The sequence below is a fragment of the Marmota monax genome, unplaced genomic scaffold (assembly GCF_021218885.2).
Source record: "Marmota monax isolate L192 unplaced genomic scaffold, Marmota_monax_Labrador192_F-V1.1 WCK01_AAM20220418_F8-fsc00090, whole genome shotgun sequence".
NCBI classification, from domain to species: Eukaryota; Metazoa; Chordata; class Mammalia; order Rodentia; family Sciuridae; genus Marmota; species Marmota monax.
Genome location: NW_026695219.1, coordinates 48306 through 70082, shown reverse-complemented (window position 1 = coordinate 70082; position 21777 = coordinate 48306). Strand labels below are relative to the sequence as shown.

Here is a 21777-nt window from a genome sequence, read left to right as displayed (position 1 = left end):
AATTGAAAAGATGACCCATTAAATAACCTACAGGTCACTCATCCTGCATGGCATCCTCTCCAGGCCACAGCTACTCTTGCAAAGAACCATGAAAATCCTTTCAGCTGATGCATGGTTTTTTATGTATTGGAAGAGTTTTTCAGGGATTTGGTACTATTTCCTCTTTGGTCTTTGCCTATTCCTCCGGGGGAAAAAAGGGAGGGGGTGCTTTAGGCAAACCTGGATTCAAACCTCAGTCAGTTCACAGATAAAGATGTTAGGGCAGAGAATTTCTCCACATGCCATCCCTGGGCCACAGAATTATCTGGAATTATTTTTGTTATTTTGTTTGCATATTTGTGCACCCATTTAAAAAATAAATTTAAACATTTCACATATTTATGGAGCTATCCCAGAACAAGAGAATTCAAATCTCAGAGAGTAAGCCCTGGAAGGTGGGTTTCCATATGGTTTTAGGTTGTCCAAGTTCCGAGAGCCCTCACCAGATCCAAGTCCACAGCCTTTGAGGCTCCACCAAGCTGGCATTTGAATCCCAGCCCCAGCCCTTCTCCAGGATCCATATGTAATGGAGTATGCAGGGTCCACTCAGGCTCCTTACATATCCCCAAACCCCTGCCACCATTTCCTAACTGGTGGCCCACCACCCTTTCCCCTTCCCAGTAAAGTCCTCTTTCATCATGTGCCCTCCTGCTCAAGCATATGTAGCAGGTCCTTTTTTGTTTTTTTTTTCCTATTTTAAAACAAACTTCTCAGCATATAATCCAAAGACTGAAGGAAGATCCCTTTGCCCCTGATTTCCTCCCTGTCTTCTTGGCCCTTCCCGTACTCCATCTGTCTGAACTCCCAGAACAAGTGATTGTTCTTCCAGCATGTCTGTGATGTCCTTCATCCTTGTCAACTCTGTGCTGGTATGTCACTCCCCAGTCCCTCTCTTCCAACCATGCAAGTTCTACTCTAATGTATCCTTGAGGCCCACCACCTCTGATGTCACCCTGACGCCCCTGTCTGTTTCTTCTTTGAACCTCTGCAGCACATGGTTTATGCCTATCTCTCTTGGGCTCTCCGTTTGTCCTTGTCATTCTTTTCTTTAGGCACTCAATTTGCCCACAACATGACTCCCTGAATGGAGCAGTTCTTTTGGACAGTTTTCCGCTCCCCTCCGGCACCTACTGGGAACACAGTGGACCCTCAGTACTTATTGGATTGCTTTATTGATTCTCCCCTCCCCTTCTTCATGTCACCATGCCTGTGGTTTCTGGCTTGAAAACTCTTGAGTTCCACCTGAGGGGTCCCTCATGACTGGCACATGACAAGCACTGCCCTTGGTGGCTGTTCACCTGGAATTCTGAAAGAGCCTCCCACCTTCTCCCCAACTTTGGGTTTCTCCCACCACTTCTACACCATTCTTAGTTGAAGAAATGCTTGTTGGATACCTACCCAGGTCCTGCAACACAGCATCTCAACCTCTGCAGACTCAACAACTTCAGATAAAGTCACAAATCTTTGCAACATAAGAAGGGTCACATTTTAAGTGTGGAACATTACGAAGGTTCCAATTCCAAGCCAGAACATGGGCCATTTTGTTTCTATGGGACCTTCTTGCATATACTATTCACCTTCCATCTCCAAATACCCTGTTTAGCATATCACACTCATACTATTTCCTGTATAATATTATTACAGCCTTTTGTGCTGTGCTCCCACCCCACCCACCCAAACTCACACATACAGATGCTACCCCTCAATGTCACTATCTCCCACCCCAGGACTTGCTCACTTCCGTTTGCTCATGGCAGCCACCATGTGCTTCCTAGTGCTTTTCTATCTTCTTCCTGCCCCCAAAAGTCAACCCAACACCCTTCTGTGGACTATAAGTCCCTGATAGCTCTCACAAAAAGCCGTCTCTTCCTTCTTTGAATTTCCAAGCATAAGCAGTTGAATTCCACAGCACGGCAGTTAGATACTCCTCATCATTTGGCATTTCATTTCACCGTGTAAGTTTATATGTTGATTTCTCAACCTAGACTGCAGGGTCACTGAAATAGGGATCATGTCTTCAAATCTTCTTGTATGGAACTCCTGGTGCTACATAGTTATCAGGGATCAATGTGTATTCAGGAATTAAATCCCAATCCTAGATATCTGCTTAGTAAGATGTGCTAGATAGCTTCTCCGTGCTTTAGGTTAAAATTAATTTGATATTTGAAAAGTGTAATAATCCATTTTCTCAGTGAAAATAAAAAGAAAGAGCGCTCTGAGAAAGGGAATAAAATTTGGGTATAATTCTTGGGATATAAAATTAAAAGGCCATCTGCCTTTGAGCTGCAGCAGATGTGTAATTGATATTCACTGCTCATTTGCCACTTGAATTTTGCAGACATTTAATGCTGTAATTGTTTATACAGTAAGATTCTAAATACCCTTTGGAGAATAGCTCACTTTTCCTATAGTCCCCGTACTTCCTACCAGCAGATTAAAATTGGCTCTTTATTTAACTAGAGCTTTGAACATAGAATTAAAATAAAACAAATTTGCATGGTGCCTTTTTGAAGATAGTAATTGGACAATATCTATAAAAAATTAAGATGATAAACTCTTGATCCTGCATTGTCCGTCTAGGATTTCAGCTATGTGAACAAAGATGTATGCACATGAATGTTCTCTGAAGACAGCTTGCAGTTATAAAATACTGAACGTTGCCTAATTTCCATCAATAAGGGATTGATTAAATACATTATATGTCATTCATACAATATGATATTGTGCAGCCTTTAGGAAAAATAAAGTTACTGCTATAGGAACTGACAAGGAAAGATTTGCATATATGTAGAGTGTGTTTGGAAGGATACACAAGAAACTACCTGGAGTGGGAGGCAAACCTATTTTTATAATATACCCCTTTGTATTTTAAATATTTTGAATCATATTTAGCATTTTATTTTTAAAATAAAAAAACAGTATTAGCAGTTGAAAGGATTTAGATCCAAGACTGAAATGGCTAAATATCTAGGAAGAGTTGCAAAAACGTCCTTGCCACATTATTTGTTTGTCCACATAATCATAATTAAAATTATAATATTTATTACCAAGGTCACTTTTCTCCTTCCTTTTCTTTTTCATTTTGTTCATCAGATCCCAGTTATTTTGTAACTGTCACTGCTCGGATTTGGACAGGTGGTTCTGACTGGTGCTTTTGGGGTGGGTGTCAGCAGAGGTAGTAGAGGTGAAATAGGCTTGGGTTCTGGGCGGACAGCTCTTCAGGACATGACTTTCACAGAAAGATGGTTGTGTTTTAAATATTTTGATGTTCCCCTAAAAAAACCTCATGTACCAACTAGAAGAAAGCTCTTTTAGTTCTATTTACATGCACACTTATCTACAGATGTTTTCAGTTGTTCACACAATAGCATGAACCTACTCCTCTTCCCCTACTGGAGGATCCTAAAACTGTGGCCTCCTCTTTCCAGTTTCCGTTTTGGTTGCAGCAGCCTAGGTTGTTCACTGTTCAATGTTCTTAGATGCAGACAATATTCATTCTAATTAGTTTCAACACAAAGGGACTTATCACCAGATAGTGGAACGTTTAGGAATATGTCGGAAATCAGACAATGAAGAAAAATGCCCAACCTCAGGACTGATAGAGCAGAAAAATTACTACTGTCACTGAATTACCACCTCTGACATCAGAGACAGACATGAGCATTTTCACAAGAGCAGATCGAAAAAAAAAAAAAAACTTAGTATTTTCCCACTTTGCTTGCAGGAGAAGCCGGATCACCCACGTAACCTCTGCAAAAGAGTCTAGGAGATGTATGTTTAGATCCCTCATCTCTATAACCTAGGAAAGAATTCTGCAGAGGGGTTGTGGCAGGGGGCTGGGCAAGCAACCTGTAACATGTCACATAAATGGTTCTGGCCCATAGAAAATAAGCAGACATGTCCTGGGGAGCTTCCTGAAGAGACTTTCCTCTTTCATAAAAATAAAGAGACACAAAGCGAGCCCTCTTTACTGTTCTTTCTGGTTTTTGACACAGGTATAATGGACATGATGCTTGGAGGCCCTGTCACCTTCTTGGATCAATGGGGGGATGCCCTGCAACATACCCACCCCACTCACATTTTTCATCTTTCCATGAACGTGAACTTCTTTCCTTGAGTCTGTAACTGTGCTTTACAATTTCCTCTCCTCCTCCTCTTTCTTCTTGAATGCAAGAACTTTATTGAAAGAAAAGTGCAATGAAACTTTTCAAATGCAAACTTGTCAATGTCAAAAGGGGAAACTTGGACACCACCCCACAAGCGCAGGACCAAGTGCAGAGTGGATTCCTTCTAGATGTTGTAGTCAGAGAGGGTGCACCCATCTTTGCCAGCAGAGATCAACCTGTGCTGTTCAGGGGGGATGTCTTCCTTTTGGATCTTTGCCTTTGGTGTCACTGGGCTCCACCTCTAGGGTGATGGTCTTGCCCGTCAGGGTCTTCACCAAGATCAGCATTGTCTGCGGCAGCAACAGATAGCAGAGCAGCGATGGGATGATCAGCCTCCACGGATCTCTTGTGCTTACAATTTCCGCATTCCCCAAATCCCTCCTTCATTTCCTCCTGTTCCTCAAATTCTCATCCAATGTCTCCCCTCTCCATCTCCTAGGTCTTCTGTTTACTTATTCACATCCTATTCCTTCTTCATTCACTTGCCACCTGGCTCCTGAGTCTGTCACACTGGCAAAGCATCTCACCAAAAGGTCCTCATGTTGTACTGACTGGAAATTCCACTAAGTAAAATCTCTTTGCTGCACTTGACACTCCGTCTTTGTCTTCATTCAAGGCCTCTCCTCCCTTTTCATGTAAGATATTATAGTCTCCTTGGCCTCCTTCTAACCCTTTTTTCGTTCTTCTATATCTCCTCTTGGATGGGCTCTCTTTCTACCCTCTCACTGTAAGTGCTCATCCATGGCTCATGACTTCCCCAGTCTCCACTCTGTGGTTGGTTTTCATCCTTTCTCATTTTTTATAACCATCACCTGAATTCTGAAGACCCTTAATCAGCATGTCTAGTCCAGACACCTTCCTTAGCTTCACACACATACACCCAGCCACAGCTAACCACCTCTGATAGAATGCCTCCTGAGGCCCTGAGATGAATATGTCCCAAACCTACAGTTAGTTCTTTGCAAGTTGTTTCTCCTGCAATCTCCATCTGCTTGCTCACCCAACACAAAGACCTGGAGTCATCTTGACTCCTCCCTCTGCCTCATATATACCATGAAAGCTGATTCCACCATATCCTTCCTGTCCTGCATCAGTTTTCTACCCGCTATCAACAGAGTGACCTGGTCAAAATGCAAACAGGACTATTCCATGCTCTTCCTTAAAACTGGTCCAATGTCTTTCTTTCATAATTTACAGGACAGGGGTCAAGTCTTTAGCAGAGTGTAATCCTCCCTTACCTTTCCAACCTTGTCACCCGTTCCTCATTTTTGCTCCAGCAACTCTAAACTTCTTGACTTTTCTGAAATGTCTCATGCAACTGTAAAACTGTGTTTACTGATATTTTAACTCTGCCTGAAATTCTTCCTTTATTTCATCACTTGGTCTGTACTATCAAATTCAGATACCCTCTCTTCCTGATGCCTTTCCTCATTTGACAAATGTTTCTGAGAACTTTCTATGTGCAGGTCCTTAGCTAAGAGCGGAAATCAATGGGGAAGCAGATGTAATCCTGCATTTAAGAAATTTAGAATCCACATATTGACCTCCCTTCCCCAGTTCTCCTGGTGGGCTGGATATCCTCCTCTGGGCCCTAGCAGCAGACATGTTTGCTGCCTGGGTAGCAACCACACCATCTCCTTTCCTGCCTTTAATGTGAGACAGTGGGAACTGACTCCATTTCCAGCCTCAGGACCAAATACCAATATACCTAAGCCAAGCATGGTGATCCCAGGCCTCTTATCTGATAGCTATTGTTTGAATGCTCATCTGATCCAAAATTCAAGTGGAAATTTAATTGCTACTGTGACAGATGGGTCCTTTAAGAGGTGAATAGACCACCCTTGGGGGAAGAATTGGTGCCCTTCTAAGAAGGCTGTTTTAGCCCTCTCTTGCTCTATCTTGCCTTTCTGCCTCCTGCATGGGATGACGGCACAAAAAGGCCCTTGCCCAATGCCAGCTCCTGTGTCTTGCATTTCCCAGCCTGAAAAGTTAAAGAAAATAAAGAATTTATTGTTGCAATTTGGGGGAGAGAGGTTTCTTGTCTCCCTTTCAGCTTGAATAAGGAAGCATGTTGAACAGTTGCTGCTGACAGCTATATTGTGACCACTGAGGGAAGCCAGACAGAAGACAGAGCTCATGATAAGAGCAGAGCCCAAAGTTTAAGGGGGTGGGGGTGAGGGTGGAGCCAGAGCCAGAGCCTGGAAACTGCTCCACATGTAGACTTAGTGCCTGAACTCAAGAATTCTGCTATTTTAAAGCCTGTTGGAGCAGGTCTTAATAATGGGAGCCCATATGAACCACCTCTCTCTCTCATTTTGTCCTCCACATGGAGTGACAAAAAGAAGGTACAAAAAGCATATAACTGAGCAATAGGCTTGGCCTTAATGGATGGCAGGCCAAAATATAAACAAAAACACTCCCACACAACTTCAGTGAGGCCATGTGGTACATTCAGTGTGAGGTAGATAAATTCCCATGTCAAGGTGACCTTGATCTTGTAAGAGAGCCATCTTCTAATACAAGGTCATAGGACTTCTTTTTAACCAGGGCCATAGGAAGGCTTGGCCTCTGTTCTCTCCTCTGCTCTCACTGGCCTGCCATCAGTTCAGGCCAAGCCTCAGCTCAGTTATATGCCTTTTGTTCCTTCGTAGCCAGGCCTCTCCCCTCCAGTTCATGGTGTATTTCAATCCATCTTCCCTGTTATTTCATGAGTGATTTGTATAGCTCAACCCTCATTATGTTCTTTCCTGCTTAAAATCATTAATGACTTCTGATAAAATTCATGATCAAGGCTGGGCCCAGTGGCCCACACCTGTAATCCCAGGGGCTTGGGAGGCAGAGGCAGGAGGATTGAGAGTTCAAAGCCAGCCTCAGCAATTTAGTGAGGCCCTAAGCAACTCAGTAAGACCCTGTCGGTAATAAAATACAAATAGGGCTGGGGATGTGGTTCAGTGGTCGAGTGCCCCTGAGTTCAATACCTGGTACTCCCCCCTGTGTCTTGCATTTCCCCCCCAAAATTTCAAGATCAACTTCAACCTTCTTACCATGTATTCATAATGGATTTTGTGTCTGCCTCCAGCCAAATTTGGGGCACTTTATCCTCCATTCCCTTTCACCTTCCCCAGTTGCTGGGACAGGCAATTGTCTCCTTTGCATGTGTGTAGACTGTTCCCTGTACCTGGAATCATCCACCACCATCACCCACCTCTCCCACCTCCACATTCACCAAACTTCTTCAAAATGTTTCAAACTCCAGTGCCGCTTGAGGGTCCCTGAACCACACACCTGTGCTCTATGTACCTCGACTATTTCTTTGCTGTAACATTGACCTCACTGTATTGGAATTGTTTGTTTGTTTGTTGACCTTTTCAACTGGATCCTCAGCACCGACCCCAATGCCTCTGACTGATATCCTCCATAAACAGTTTTAAAAGGAACAGAGAAGAGGGAAGGGGAAGACAGAGACTGGAAAGGACAGGGAAGAAGGGGAGAAAGCCAGAGCTTTCTCCTTGAAGAGAAAAGCCAGTCAAAACTGTCAAAAAATTAAGATTTACTTAAGATTTTTCACAGATTTTACTTGAAAAAGCTCAGATTACTGATTGCCCTGTCCAGATACCATTCTGAATTTAGAGCATTCTTTGCCGGAAAAATAAAAACAATAATAATAATCATATTGCAGAAGAGAAGGTGTACTTCCTAGGCCCTCAGCTCCACACCCGTCCTGCCCTTGATGCTTCAAGCCTTTGGAGTGGGGATTCGAAAGGCTGCCTCCTCCTGTAGTCATGGAGAACACAGAGAAAACAAATAGCTATTGACACAGGTAATGTTTATGTTTCCCAATTGTAGCAGCATATGGCGCGAGTTGTAATGGCCTCGCGTAAAGCATTCCTGGCCAGTATTAATGACCAACTAGGTTAACGACCAAAGACCCAGCCTCAGGCCATGCACACATTCTCTTGTTCATTAATTCCTGGGAAATGACCTCAGCCATGTTCATTACAGCTCAATTATACTCACACTCCTCAGAAGAGAAGAAAGCGTTTTAGTCTTAATAACAAGCTATATTCCTTCTTGTACCTTGACACATGGGCAATAGAGACACAAAACAAGTTATTAGTCCAAATACCAAGCTAGTAAAGGAAGCAACACTATCGCTTTATCAGCTTCCATCCATCAATGAGAACTAAACCCAGGGAATTTAGAGGTCACTGAGCAGGCAAAGAAGAGCTTTCCTCACGATTCATTCACACATTGGTGTTCTCTGAAGGCACAGCAGGGCACAAAACACATGTGACCTCCAAATGTTCAGATTATGGATGAATATCTGAAAAAAAAATTGACATCTCTGATATCCACCTATTATTCAATCAATATTAATAAAATATTTCCTCAAAGCCAGGCCCCACAGACAGATCCTGAGTAATGCAAAAAGTAAAAGACCCCTCAAGGAACAGGAAATCAAGATACACAGAATGCATACAGGTCATGGAAATTTTAGACATGACATAATTGGCCACTTGCATCCAGAGGTGGTCTAAATCATCTCCCCTTGAAAATGGCCTTAGTGACAAATGGCCTTAGTGAGCAAATCTGTGTGACTTCTGAGGCTGCAACACAGAATTAATCCAGTTCTGCCCTGCTAGCTCAGATGCTCAGTTTTGGACCCTGTGCCGCTGTGTCCATTCAGCTACCTGGAAGCAGCCATGTTCTAAGGGAGCCCAGGCTACATAAAGAAGCCCTAATCAGTGCTGAAGTCAACAGAACCAGGAGATGGCAGTGCCCGCCCTCAGACATGTGAACAAAGGTGCCTCCAGAAGATTCCAGACTCCCAGCTGCCAAGTCACCCCAGCCCCTGACTGTTCCAGCTGAGTCTTCAGTGTGGGGCAGGGAAAAGTCATCACCTCTGTGTCCTGCTGGAGTTTCTGAAGGACAGGTTGGCAAGCAAGACTAGACAGTTCTGAAGTCACCAAGTGTGTGCATGGCGGGGTGGGGTGGGGTGGGGGGGTATTCAACAAGAAAAATGGCACCTCTCTCCCCTCCCTCCCCTGCATCACACACACACACACACACACACACACACACACAGAGAGAGAGAGAGAGAGAGAGAGAGAGAGAGAGAGAGAGACATACAGCTACTTTATGCCATTTCAGTAATAGTTCTTACATATATGTTCCTAGCTCAACGGTGCCCTAAAGAGATCTGTGAGAAAGTGCTGTCATCTAATGGAACAGCATTTAAGCTGCATCTGGGAAAAAAATAAAAACAAAAACACTCCCACACAGCTTCAGTGAGGCCATGTGGTACATTCAATGTGAGGTAAATTAATTCCAATGTCAAGGTAACATTGGTCTTGTAAGAATGCCATCTTACAATATAAGGTCATAGAACTTCTTTTTAACCAGGGCTATTGAAAGGCTTGGCCTCTGTTCTTTCCTCTCTCCAGTCTCTCTTTGGGATTTCTGTGCACCTACTGTCACTCCTAGATCTGTCCCTACCCCAAATCTAATCTTAGACCTGACTCATCCTGTATCCCCAACTGCCCCTCAGCATGTCTGCTGGGAAATCCCATTGTAACCTCAGCACCTTCGACTTGGAGGTGCTACGTGAACCACAACCTATTCTTCAAATTGTGTTTCCCACCCCTCTGTTGTCATGTATGCGACACTCCCTACACACAGGGCTGCCAGCGCTCTGCAGTCCCCAGCCTGCTCCTCCCTGTACATGGTCACCCATCACCAATCCATCACGCAGTCCTGATGAGTCTCCCCTCAGAATATCGCTAGAAATCATTCCTGCCCTCTCATTTCACTGCCACATCCAGCCTGCCTCATCCCACCCCCTGATACAACTGACTCTATGCACCTTTCCCCCTCTGGTCTCCCCAGCACACCCTGCATTTCACTTCCAGATTGAACTTCCCAAGCCCTACGTCCATTACATCAGTCTCTTCCAAAAAGAGAGGCTCCTAAGTGTCGTGGCTCCAAGCCAACTTCTTGCAAGAGCATTTACCATGTCCTCTCTCCTCTGGTCCCAACAACTGAGCCAGTATCACTCCTCCACAACCCCGATCCTGGATCCTTGCCCTGACTCAGTCCAACCCCTCTCCCTCCACCCTCTCTCCTCTCCCTCTCTCGTCTCAGAAGTTCTTTCTCCTCTTCCCAATTTTAATGATATGCACTCTTCAAAATGGCCCCATGTCATTTTCCTCTAAACTTTCTTGATTGGATCTCTAGATCTCACTCCTCTGGATTCCTCACACTTTGTCAGTGCCATACCCTTTGATGTGGGGCCATTTTCTGTTGTATGGTATTTCCTAAAAGCTTACCATTAATTCTTCCCTGATGAGATGTGAGTGCTGAGGCAAGGTCTGTGCTCTGTGCTTACCTGAAATTCCCCCCAGAGCCAGAGAGTGATAAATCAACACCTGAATTTAGCATATATACCGAGTACAGTGCAAAGTGCTGGAGCCTGCTGAACTCCTTCCTGCCCCAGGGCCTTTGCCCTGGTGGAATGCCCAACCCAGGACTACTCTTCACCACTGATTTCTTCTTGTCATTCACCTTGCAGCTGAAATGTTGTCTCCTCGGGAAAGCCTTCCTCCACCCTCTGCCCTAAAGCTGTCATCCTAACACCATCTGCTGCTAATAATGGGTTTTAACTCACCATGGGGCACCCATCACTCCCTGATGGTTCTTTTAGTTATTTTCAATGTGCTTATTTTTCTGTTGTTTTTTTCCCCCAAGAAGAACCTAAGCTTGAAGACAACTAAAGCCTTATCAGTCTTTTTCACCACTGTATCCCTCACATCAGAACAGTGTCCAGGAGACAGTAGGTGCTCAATGAGTATGTGATGACTGAATGAAGGAAACATATTTATAAAGGAAAAGAGACATGTTAAATATCACATACCAATAGTGAACTTATGTATATTTATGTGTCTATATATCTGTATATACACAAATAAATACAAGCCTATATATTTATGTGAAATGAAGGAGAAAGTGAAGAGGAACACAAGAAAATGAACAATCCAGACAGAGAAAAGAACATACTCCAGACAGTGAGACACACACAGATTTGAGGCAGTGTATCATTTGTAGGAGATAGAAATAGTCACACACTGCATTTTGGTCAACAACAGACCACATGAATGATGGTTCCACCAGATTATAACAGAGGTGATATTTTCCTGTTCCTGGTGACATCACAGCCACCCTAATACTCACCTGCCTGTGGCAATGCTGGGGTAAACACACCTACTGTGCAGCCAGCTGGTTAAAAGTTTAGTGTGCACAAGTTTATAATGCATAGCATTTGAATATGATAAAAATGACTGAATTATTTGTTTATGTATTTGCTACGCTACACTTTTTCATCTTTATCTTAGTGTGCTCCTATTTATTGTAAAAAAAAATTTTTTTTTGATATGCAGCCTGCTCCATGTCACATTGACCAGGTCTCAGGAGAGGATCAAGAGGCCACGTGGAGTAATCAACCCACACTGTCCCAGTGTGCGTTAGTGCACCTCATGGTGTCCGTACAATGATGAAATCACCTAGCAATGCACTTCTCTGAACAGATCCCTGTCATTAAGCATGAGTGTAGTTCAACACTGCCAAAGCAGGTATTTTGAGGGGTAGAGGAGGGATCGATGTGGGACATGAGGCTGGGAGAGTGGACAGAGGCCAGGTCTTTAAGAGAGTAATATGAAATATTAAAAACCTGAGTCTTATCCCTTGTATGACCAGGTGTGGTTGGAGGATTTCAGGTAGAGAACTTAGATCTTCTCTTTATAATTCCCTCTGGGAAAAGCAGTGAGGACACACAATAGTGCCAAGAGACTAGAAGCAGGAAGAGAGGTGAGCAGCTCTGCAGGGAGCCCAGGTGGGAGAGGTTCTGGGCAAGAAATTCAAGGTAGGGGAGGGACTGAGCAGGAGGCCGCCGGTGAGAGAAATGGAGGAAGCAGAAGCAGCGTAGGCTGCCCCTGGACCAGGTGGATGAGAGAGAGCAAAAGGTCAAGATGAGTCCCAGGGGACAGGCAAAACCATGCTACCATCTCCCAAGGCAAGGTTTATGGACCAGGGAGAAGATACGGAATCTTCTCTGGGGGGAGGTGAGTTTGGGGTACCTATGGGATAACAAGAGGGGTAAATCCAGTAAGTGTTTGGATTTGCAGTCGGACCTAGCCAGAGACACAATTTGGGCACCACTGCTGTTCAGATGATCCTTAAAACCGCTGACATACATGACTTTCCTTGAGGAGATGAACTGGGTCTGCCACTCAGGAAACTGCTTCCCCAGGTCTAGGCTGTGAGACTAAGTTTGATACCCAGGTTGTAAAGAGCATTCATTCATTTCAAGGCAGTCTGAGCTGCAAACCAAAGTTACCTTGACATTGGAGTTCAGTCTCCTCACTGGATGTGTACCACATGGTCTCAGTCAGGCACATTTCCAGGACCTTTGATTACCACCAGTCTAAATACCATATGTTCCATTAGACTTCATATGCTGGCATAAAATTCAATGAGAAACTGCTACCTCCACCTGCAATGTGCGCTTTCCAAACCACTACTGAGCTTCAGAAAGCAGCCATGCAATTAATTCTTAGCAGAGATGCACTAATAGCTGCCCATCATGCGTAGCAGGCCTGAAAGGCACACATTTTACATTTGCCAGAGAGAACATATTGCCGTCCATATTTTAGTCATCTCTCTTCAGAGGATTAGAAAATTTTGTAAGTTATTTAAGGGAGGAATGTAATTTAAATTTGTTCATGACTGGAATGGTTCACATGACCCTAGGAATATCTGCTTTTTAAAAATCATTGGCTGTTTATCCACTGATGGTCATTTATTGCTCACAGAATGGAACACCAAAAGACAGAATTGGGCAACTTCTTTTTTGTTTTATGTTGAGTTTGGTTCTCATGCAGGAGTTCAATGAGACAAATTTGGAATGGATGGCCATTTCTGTCATTTTAAGACAAAGCAAGCAACTACTAAAACTTACTATGCATTTGCATCGGGCCAAAAAACAGTGGCCAAACACTGCATGCACGTCTCATTGAATTAGCCCAAATCTTATGGGGTAGCTCTTCGTGTCTCATTTTACAGATGGTGAGACTTGTTCAACCTAGCATAAAATATTCTGACAATTGGATTTCTCCAGTTATATTTATTTTGAGAGAACTAAACCCATGATTTAGGAGTCACTGATGCTTCCTCCATGATTAGTTTCATAAGAGTCCTACAATGGTACATAAGGTGCAGAACACTGTAATAACAATCTAATGTCTTTCCCTTGTTATTTTTAAGCTGCCCCTTTTTGTCAATAGCTCTTCTCATTCAGGAGCATGCCCTTTCCACTCCATATGATACCAGGTGAGGTATCAACTAATCGATACACCTGCTTCCTCCCCACAGGTCTGGGCACACGTTCTAACCTGCTTGGTCAGAAATCCCTATCCCTGAAACCAAGAATTGGCCCTCAGGACAAGTCTGTTACCCAAGAGAGACAGACAGAGCTTGTGAATAGTGACATTGTCAAGAGCCATCCATGGACTATGCATGGAACTTTCCAGCATTGGAGCCAGCACTGGGGTAGATCTGGTATTTGGGAACTTATAGTGGCAATCCCATATTAAGACCACCCTTTACATATGAACTCAGCTCTGCTCAAAAAGGCCCCAACACAGCTCCAAAAATGGGGTGACCCACTGCAGCCATATAGCCACACAGCCTCTCAGAGATGGATGTAGCCTGCCAAGATGCTAATCAACCTGTTGACTGCAAGACATTATGAAGCAAGACTCTGCCCCTGAAATCTTATCCCTGCCTCTGATGTACCCCCTTAAATAAACAACCGGAGCCATTTTTAAACTGTTCAGCTCTACTTCCTGTGTGGGCTGGACCTATCAGATGCTCTGCTTTAAAAAACCTATTCTCTGACTCTGTCGCTTATTTCTTCACTAATTATTTCAGACTTTAATTTTCTCAAGTGGCTTACACCCTCTTGGGCAGGAAAAATGACCCCTGGCGAGACGCTGGCCGCTTCATGATAACACGTGAGGAAAGTCCTGTTTATTGACCTGCCTTCACCAGATCTGAGGACAAGTGACCCTAGAATGATTTTTGGGGAAAGAATATGCCAGAGACTAAAGTCAACACAGAAACACAGATAAAAGCAGAGTCAAGGTGCAGCAGAGCCAGAGAAACAGTTCTGACACTGCCATTCAAGGTCCTCCATCCAGCCTCCCCTGGGACTCCCCAGCTACGTGGGTCATAGGTTCCCCTTTTTGCTAATGCTGGTGATTTGAGTCAGTCTCTGTTGCTTAGACTCACAGAAACAGATTTGTCAGAAAGTAAAATGTTAAAGATCAACAAAACATGGTCTGAAAGAGTTATGGTCATTGACTTCACACTTCACCCACTGAAAGAGATACATTTGTACATTAGACATTAACTAAAAAAAAAAACTAGTAATGAAATGATTTCAGATATACCCATTGGAAAACTACAGTTTATAAGATGGTTATAGAATTTTAGGAAGATTTTAGCTCCTGAATGCAATATAATAATGACATAATGACATAACCAGTTCCCAGAAACTTTCTTACAGTTAGCTTACTTTAGACAACCCACAAAGACAAATGACACTAAGAATCAGTTCTACCCTCTACCCAAACATCCAGGGCCTCTGCCATAGGCCTAATACTAAGATGACCCTACTCTGAATACAATCTTTTAGATAGCTACATCCTGGGTTACCATATCATTATTATCCTCTAAATCTCCATAGTTTGTAATAACATTTTTTTTTCAAATTTATGAATTAATCATTATGAAATGCAGGGTAAGCATCTCATATTCTGCACAATTTGTCTGAGGCATCTTGGGCCATTAACTTCTCTGGATCCAAGTTCATCATGTAACAAGATGATGGAATACCCAGCCTGCCTGCAGGGTTGAGAACATCTGCTGGGTCAGAGACACAAAGCAACCTGGTATGGTGGCGAACCCCTATAATCCCAGCAACTCAGGAGGCTGAGGCAGGAGGATCACAAGTTCAAAGCCAGCCTCAGCAGCTTAGCAAGGCACTTAGCAACTCATCGAGACCTCATCTCTAAATAAATTACGAAAAAAGAGGTGGGGATGTGTAATCCAGTGGTTAAGCGCCCCTTTGTTCAATCCCTGGTAACAAAAAAAAAAAAAAAAAAAAGAAAAGAAAGAAAGAGTCAAAGCACTTTGAAAAATACAAAGATTACTAATATTAACTCAAAAACAAGATTTATCAAGACAGAAATCAATTTTATTCTATGCCTTTTGTCATTTGGAATCTAACAAGGTCCACTTAAAAACTCCAAATAGAGTCTGGTCAAATATAGAGGAAAATTAGATTATAGTAATAAAACTAAAGGAACCTGCTCACACCCCACCTGCCTTTCAGACCTTGTAACCTTTCGTCACCAACAGGAAATCTGTCCAAACCAGTCAACTCTTCATCTTCCAAATAGTTCAACATCACACGTAACAACCACGCTCCTTACCTTAATTCTGCTCCTTTGACCCATCCATCCCCCAACTCCTTACCTATTCTTCAAGAATCTCTTTCTGGTTGTGGCTCAGTGGTAGAGCACTTGGGTTGCACATGTGAGGCACTGGGTTCAATCCTTAGCACCACATATAAATAAATAAAGGTACTGTGTCCATCTACAACTAAAATAATAATAATAATAATAAAGAACCCCCTCCTCAACTCTGAGTATGCTCCAGGGCTCACTTGGTTACAGTTGTCATGTGATCCTCTGAATTTTCTCTACTTTTCTAATTGAAAGAAGTGGAATTATAGTTCCCATATACTCCATCTTCTCTGTCCAATTAGATCATACAAGTTGGTGACTGGCTTGTATGTTTCTTATATGGAACAGATATTAGATGGATGGATCTAATTAACAGCAAATATTTGTTAATTGAAAGAAAAATGTCCAAATGAGGAAAATGACTGAGGAAAGGAGAATTTGATTTTAGTTTTTTCTTTTCCTTCTTTCTTTTCCTGGCACAGGCCATTGAACCCAAGGCCTTCTGCAAGTTAGGCAAGTGTTCTACCACTTCCCAGCCTTCCCAGCCACCTTCCCAGCCCAGAATGAAAATTATGATAAAATAAAATGAGGGAGATAAAGTTATACAACAGCAAGTTATCAAATGGATTCTTTTAAAAACAGACCAGGCAGCTAGTATATTCAAAATAAGCTTAAAAGTAAGAAATACAATTTTTACAATGGAAAGCACCTTCAGAGTCATCTAATTCACATACTTAATTCATTACAAATAATCACCCACTAGTTTCTCTAATTTGTGAATTGGAGTTTTTACATACTAAATTTCCCTATTGTAAAACACAACTATTGGCAACATCCTAGAAGCATAGTCAAAAAAAAAAAAAAAAAAAAAAACAGAGACAGAGAGAGACCTTAAAAAATGCAACAAGTCCTTTATGAATATAAAACAATTTCTACGTGCCAGAGTCAAACCAGACATCTTGACCTAGACTTGTGGTATCGTTTTTAGTTTACCCTTCAATATAGAAAATAATAGGTGATAAACAGGAAGACAGTATTATCCACCTAGAAACCTAGAAAATGCAAACTGGCTCAGAGTTGAGGGTCATCCAAAGTGTAGGAGGTCCTGGGAATTAAGCACTTGAGTTTTGATATGTAGCAGGAAAAATATTGGCTTGGCACTCAGAGAACCATTTTGAGACATCAATTTCAGCCATAACCATTGACACATTTCCAAATTCTGATTTCTATTTTTTTTTTTACTTAAAAATAAGTCCTGGAAGGGATTACATTAGTTAATGTATGTAAAGACACTCTATTTACAGAAAAGCATAATTTGCATTATTATCTAGCTAGCTGACTTAAATTAAAAGCTATTTTAATCTAGCTGTCCCAAAGATCTGTGTTTTCAGAATCTAAGAAATAAAAAGGCATAACCACCTTAGTAGCCCCTTAACTCTGCAATCTCCACTCTGGATTTAAAGAAATGAGCAAGAAATCCTGAGCCCTAGGACACTCCAGTCCTTGCAGTTTGCCGAAACACATGTGATTTCAACAAATGACACACAGCCAAGAGCTTCCTACTCTGTGATTAGTCACATCCAGCTGAGGGCTCCCTACACCACAGTGAATACGGTGGTATCTTCTTTTGCCTCAGATTCCTGCTACGATGTGGGAGGAGGGCTGTTTGGGGGCATGTGAGACCATCTCCACCTTCTCTTTAAGTCCACCCTTCGTTGGTCATTTGGGGGACCCCACCTTGCACGGATGCTCTTCAGGCCCATTGCTACTCTCTACAAACAAGCAAGAGGTCCTCCCACCTTGAGGGGGTCAAGACATGCTCTTAGCCCAACCCTCCCAGATGACCCAAACCCAGCCTGGAAAGATACCTTAGGCACCATTCAAAGGTCACCAGTTCCCTAGGGTAGGATTCTTGACAGCAGAGTGAGAAGAAACCATGATCGTCCATTTAGCTAATAACATGAAATATACTTTCCCTGGCAGAAGAGCCATATGGGCTGGGATAAATCCCACCATTCTGAAGACAACGCTGGTCACATGGTAGGTTGGAAATGTGGACAAAATGCTGAATGAGAGTTCAAGTTGGCTACCCAGGAGACCTTTTCTAGACATCATCCTTCAACATCTTAAATTGTGTTCCACAATCTAAAAGGGGCCCTAGAGATTAGTACAACCCCCTCAGCAAGTGGCAGAACTGAGGCACAGAGAGAGGGAGTGACCTACACGAGATGACCCAACAAGTGGCAAGGCTGGAGACAGAACGCAGGGCTCTCCAAACCTCCAGACTCTGTGGCCACTTCCAGAACCACACAAACATATTTTTTCCTAGCATCATTTCTGAACTAAATATAACTTTGGCTCTGCCTCCTTATCCAAAAGCAAGGGGCATGGCTGGTTGATCTTCCCCATTGGTCTTCAACATAAGGACTCTGTAGTACAAAAAGATAATTACAACCAACCTACCAGGTATTGACTCTCCCTGAAACGTGCATTTGTGAGCTCTGGCTCCCTATTACACCACACCACTTTCCCCAGTGACAGACGCTCGATAAATGCTGAGAACTGGTCAGCTGATTAATGAGCTAATAAATAATAATGTTTACAGCTTCCTTCCTGAACTCACAGCCAAAGTAGTTCCACTAAATGGCTTCTTTTCCTCTTTTCTTTTCTCTTCTACTTGCTTATAAATTTTGAGACTCATCATGCAATGTGTCAGGGAAGCAATTACTTTGGGGTTTACCCTTTAAAAAGAACATCAAAGTCCATAGGGGAAAATGTCCCCAAACCAAACATGAACCAGAAGAATGCACAGTGCCTCCAATTACACATATTGCTCCAGGGTGCTCTCATCTAATGGTCCGTCCGTGTCAAGAGCCACCTCTCCAGCTTCCAAGAGAGAGGCGAACCCCATCCTTTAATCCAAGCAGGAGTTGAATTCTAGGGAGACATCTCAGGGCAGAGGCCACTGATAAATGAAGGATAAGATCCGAATGGCAGAAACCACCAGCACAGCAACCATAATATTTGGGAGCTTGAGTGCAGGCAGAGACAAGCAGGCCCAACTCTTTCTGGAGCTATTTTTCAAGAAAACTTTTCCTTTATGTGAACATCCTGGATAACATGTAGGTGCATGCATGCACATCAGTGCCGTGCACATAACCCAGACTTCCAGGACCCTAGCAGTCCCTGCTTCTCACAGATAGTACATTTGAAGTGAGTAGGCTGTAGAAGATAAGGTGTCTTGACAGCAGTGTTAGTGAGGAAGAAAAATGGGTAAAGAGCAAACTCCAGAAAATTCTACTTCTCCCCAAGTGAAACCCAAAGTCACAGAGGCCCATACAATTTCAACAATTCAAATGCCTCTGTGGGCCAAATGACATTCTGAGTAACAGCACCAGATATCTGTTCCTCTTAACTTGACCTGGCTCGTCCCCCGCGAGGCAGGCTCCCCACTGCCTGCTCCTCCAAGTCACCCTAATAAACTCATCAGGCCTCACCAAGCTGCATTTCCCTTCTCAGTTAGAAAACAGATCAATAAGCCCAGCAGAAGCACTTTCTATAGTCTCTTGTGTAAATGTTGGGAACATTCCTGTGCCAAGCTGATGCATGCTACTTCCAGCAACCTTTTACCCTGACCTGTGAGCTACATGGCAGAGGATGGGGGAGAGGGCAAAATGACAGCAAAAGCAAACTCATAACCTTGGGTCAGACAAAAAAAAAAAAAAAAAAGCCAATCAGATTACAAGCAGATGATGCCATGGTCTGTGTTTGCTTTAAAATGCTAAGAGCCAGGGCTTTCTTAACATGATGGAAATCATGCTGGGGGAAGTGAAGTAGGTCAGTGGTTCACACACATATAAATGTCTGGGCACCCCGGCCAACACCTCCTGTCAATCATAGATGGGAGAGGCGTTTCCTCCAACTCTGTAGCCCAAGAGTCACAAGGGCCACGGTGAACCTCTCCAGGTTCTGTTGGGAAATCTGAGCAGACACATGGGCTCCTGGAGGGAAGAGACTATCCAATCACTCTGAGGACAAAAATTCCACAGCTGTCATCAGAAGAAAACAAACAACAAACAAACAAACAAGGTTCTCTGGATTTTAATTTAAAAGACTAGGGGCAAAGGATACAGGAGCCCCCCCCCCCCAGACACCCTAGTGATCTATTTTGGGGGGCTCTTAGCACCTGTTTGCAAGCACGTCTCTCAAAATAGCATTCAGCAACAAGTTTCTAAAATGGCAAACCTACTGCATCTTTTCCCTGGGAATGCTTAGTCATGCTGATACTCTGACCCAAGAAATCATTTCAAAAGAGGCTGCAGGATGAAGCAGAGCAATGTTTAACCTGTCCGCAGCCATTGCAGCAGCTGCAGCAGTGGCCCCCAGTGTGGGCAGGGGAGACTGGAGTAGGCGCTGCCCGGGCCCCACCTCCTCCCCAGCACACTCACCATCAGCAGGCTGAGAGCAGAGTCTGGCACCAGCTGCACTGCCATGATCTCGGATGCCGGATGCCGATTCCCATGCACAAACACTCCTGCTGAGTCAGTCCGCCTGGGCCAGGGCAGCTGCAGAGTATCCACAAACACCTACAGTAAACCAGCCGAGAATCCAGACTTAGGGTGCAAAAGGCTCAAGGTGAAACTGGGCCGCATTTCCCATGGGGCGGGGAGGAGTGAAGGAGGATGTTGAGAGGATGGGGTGGGAGCTGTGCTTAGGGAGAGAGAGAGGGAGAGAGAGAGAGAGAGAGAGAGAGAGAGAGAGAGAGAGAGAGAGAGAGAGGAGGAAAATAGGAAGCTGCAGGTTATTTAAAGGTGAGCCCTTGCTAGCTTCTCTAAACTGCACAAGCACCGAAACCACATCAAACACAAATGTAAAAGCTCAGAGCACAGAATTTTTCACTGCTACCTTAGCCTCAGCAACAATTCTTTTTTTAACTGACAATTAAAATAAAACATTCCCTATTGCAGATAAATCAGCCAGCCCAAGCACACACACACACACACACACCCTGCATCTCTCAGCAATTCTGCTGCATAAACATGCTGAATGTCACAACCTACCGCTTGCAATCTGGTCAGTGTCTTCTTTCCTGCAGATAGGTGTGTCCCTTTCACAAAATCAAGTATCTGGGAGGGACAGAGTCCAATCTGACCAGGAGGTACCAGACAGTCACTGGAGATCAGCAAAGGCTCTTATCATAGCTGAGGAAGAAGTCACTTTATGAATTGACCCCTTCCACCTTCCCCAAATCTACTTTTCCTCTCCAAGTAGACTGGCCAGCTCAGTTCCCCGCAGGGCTAACATACTTACTGGAAACACAGAATTACATTGCCTTTCTGTTAGCGTCCTGATCTCCCTGCCTGTACCACATGTATGCAGCATAGACACCCTCTACCTCTCCCTCCCTCCCTGCCTCCCTCCTTCCTCCCTCCCTTTCCTCCCTCCCTCCCATCTCTCCACAGGGCTGCCAGTTAGGAATTTTGAAGGATCCTCCCTAGCTCAGGGAAGGGAGGGCATAGGAAGCTAATTTGTAGTAAGGAACACTACGAAGACAAAAAGGCAAATTAGCCTTGAAAATCATATTGTGGAGCATTTTCCCTGGAAGATGTCAATGGAAAGAAGAAGAAGAAAGAAAGGCCGCCCAGTCTTTTTATATATATGAGTGGCTCAAAAGGCTGCCCAGAGATTGAAGTAAATCCAGACATCTTTTTATGAACAAGGCTGAACATGTTGTGCTCTTATGGAGTCCACATACTCAACTAAAATGGTGATCACGGATATTTCCGGCAACAGTTTTCATGTCCTTTTCTGATTTCTTCCTTCACTCACTTGCTCTAATGACTCCAAAATTTCTTAAAATTAACTGGACAGTGTTAAAGGTAGGAATCAGGAAACCGACTTTCTAAATGAGAAACTGGGGGAAGAAATCAACAACCTTTACATCTTTCTGGGTACAGTACAGTTGTTGTCCCTGTAAATTTTATACTTTTAAA

The 21777-nt window shown here is 43.6% G+C and overlaps 1 protein-coding gene across 1 annotated transcript in view; it reads right to left on the bottom strand.

Moving 5' to 3' along the window:
* Frmd4a (FERM domain containing 4A) overlaps positions 1 to 21103 on the bottom strand; it is a 581879-nt gene extending 560776 nt beyond the window's left edge. Inside the window, exons 1-2 of the mRNA XM_058575149.1 lie at positions 20845 to 21103; positions 20233 to 20370 (exon numbers count right to left, since the gene is read on the bottom strand). Of these exons, the coding sequence (XP_058431132.1) occupies positions 20233 to 20277 (45 nt within the window). The 5' untranslated portion in view covers positions 20278 to 20370; positions 20845 to 21103. The remainder of the gene's footprint in view (positions 1 to 20232; positions 20371 to 20844) is intronic.
* Between the last annotated feature and the right edge of the window lie 674 nt (positions 21104 to 21777).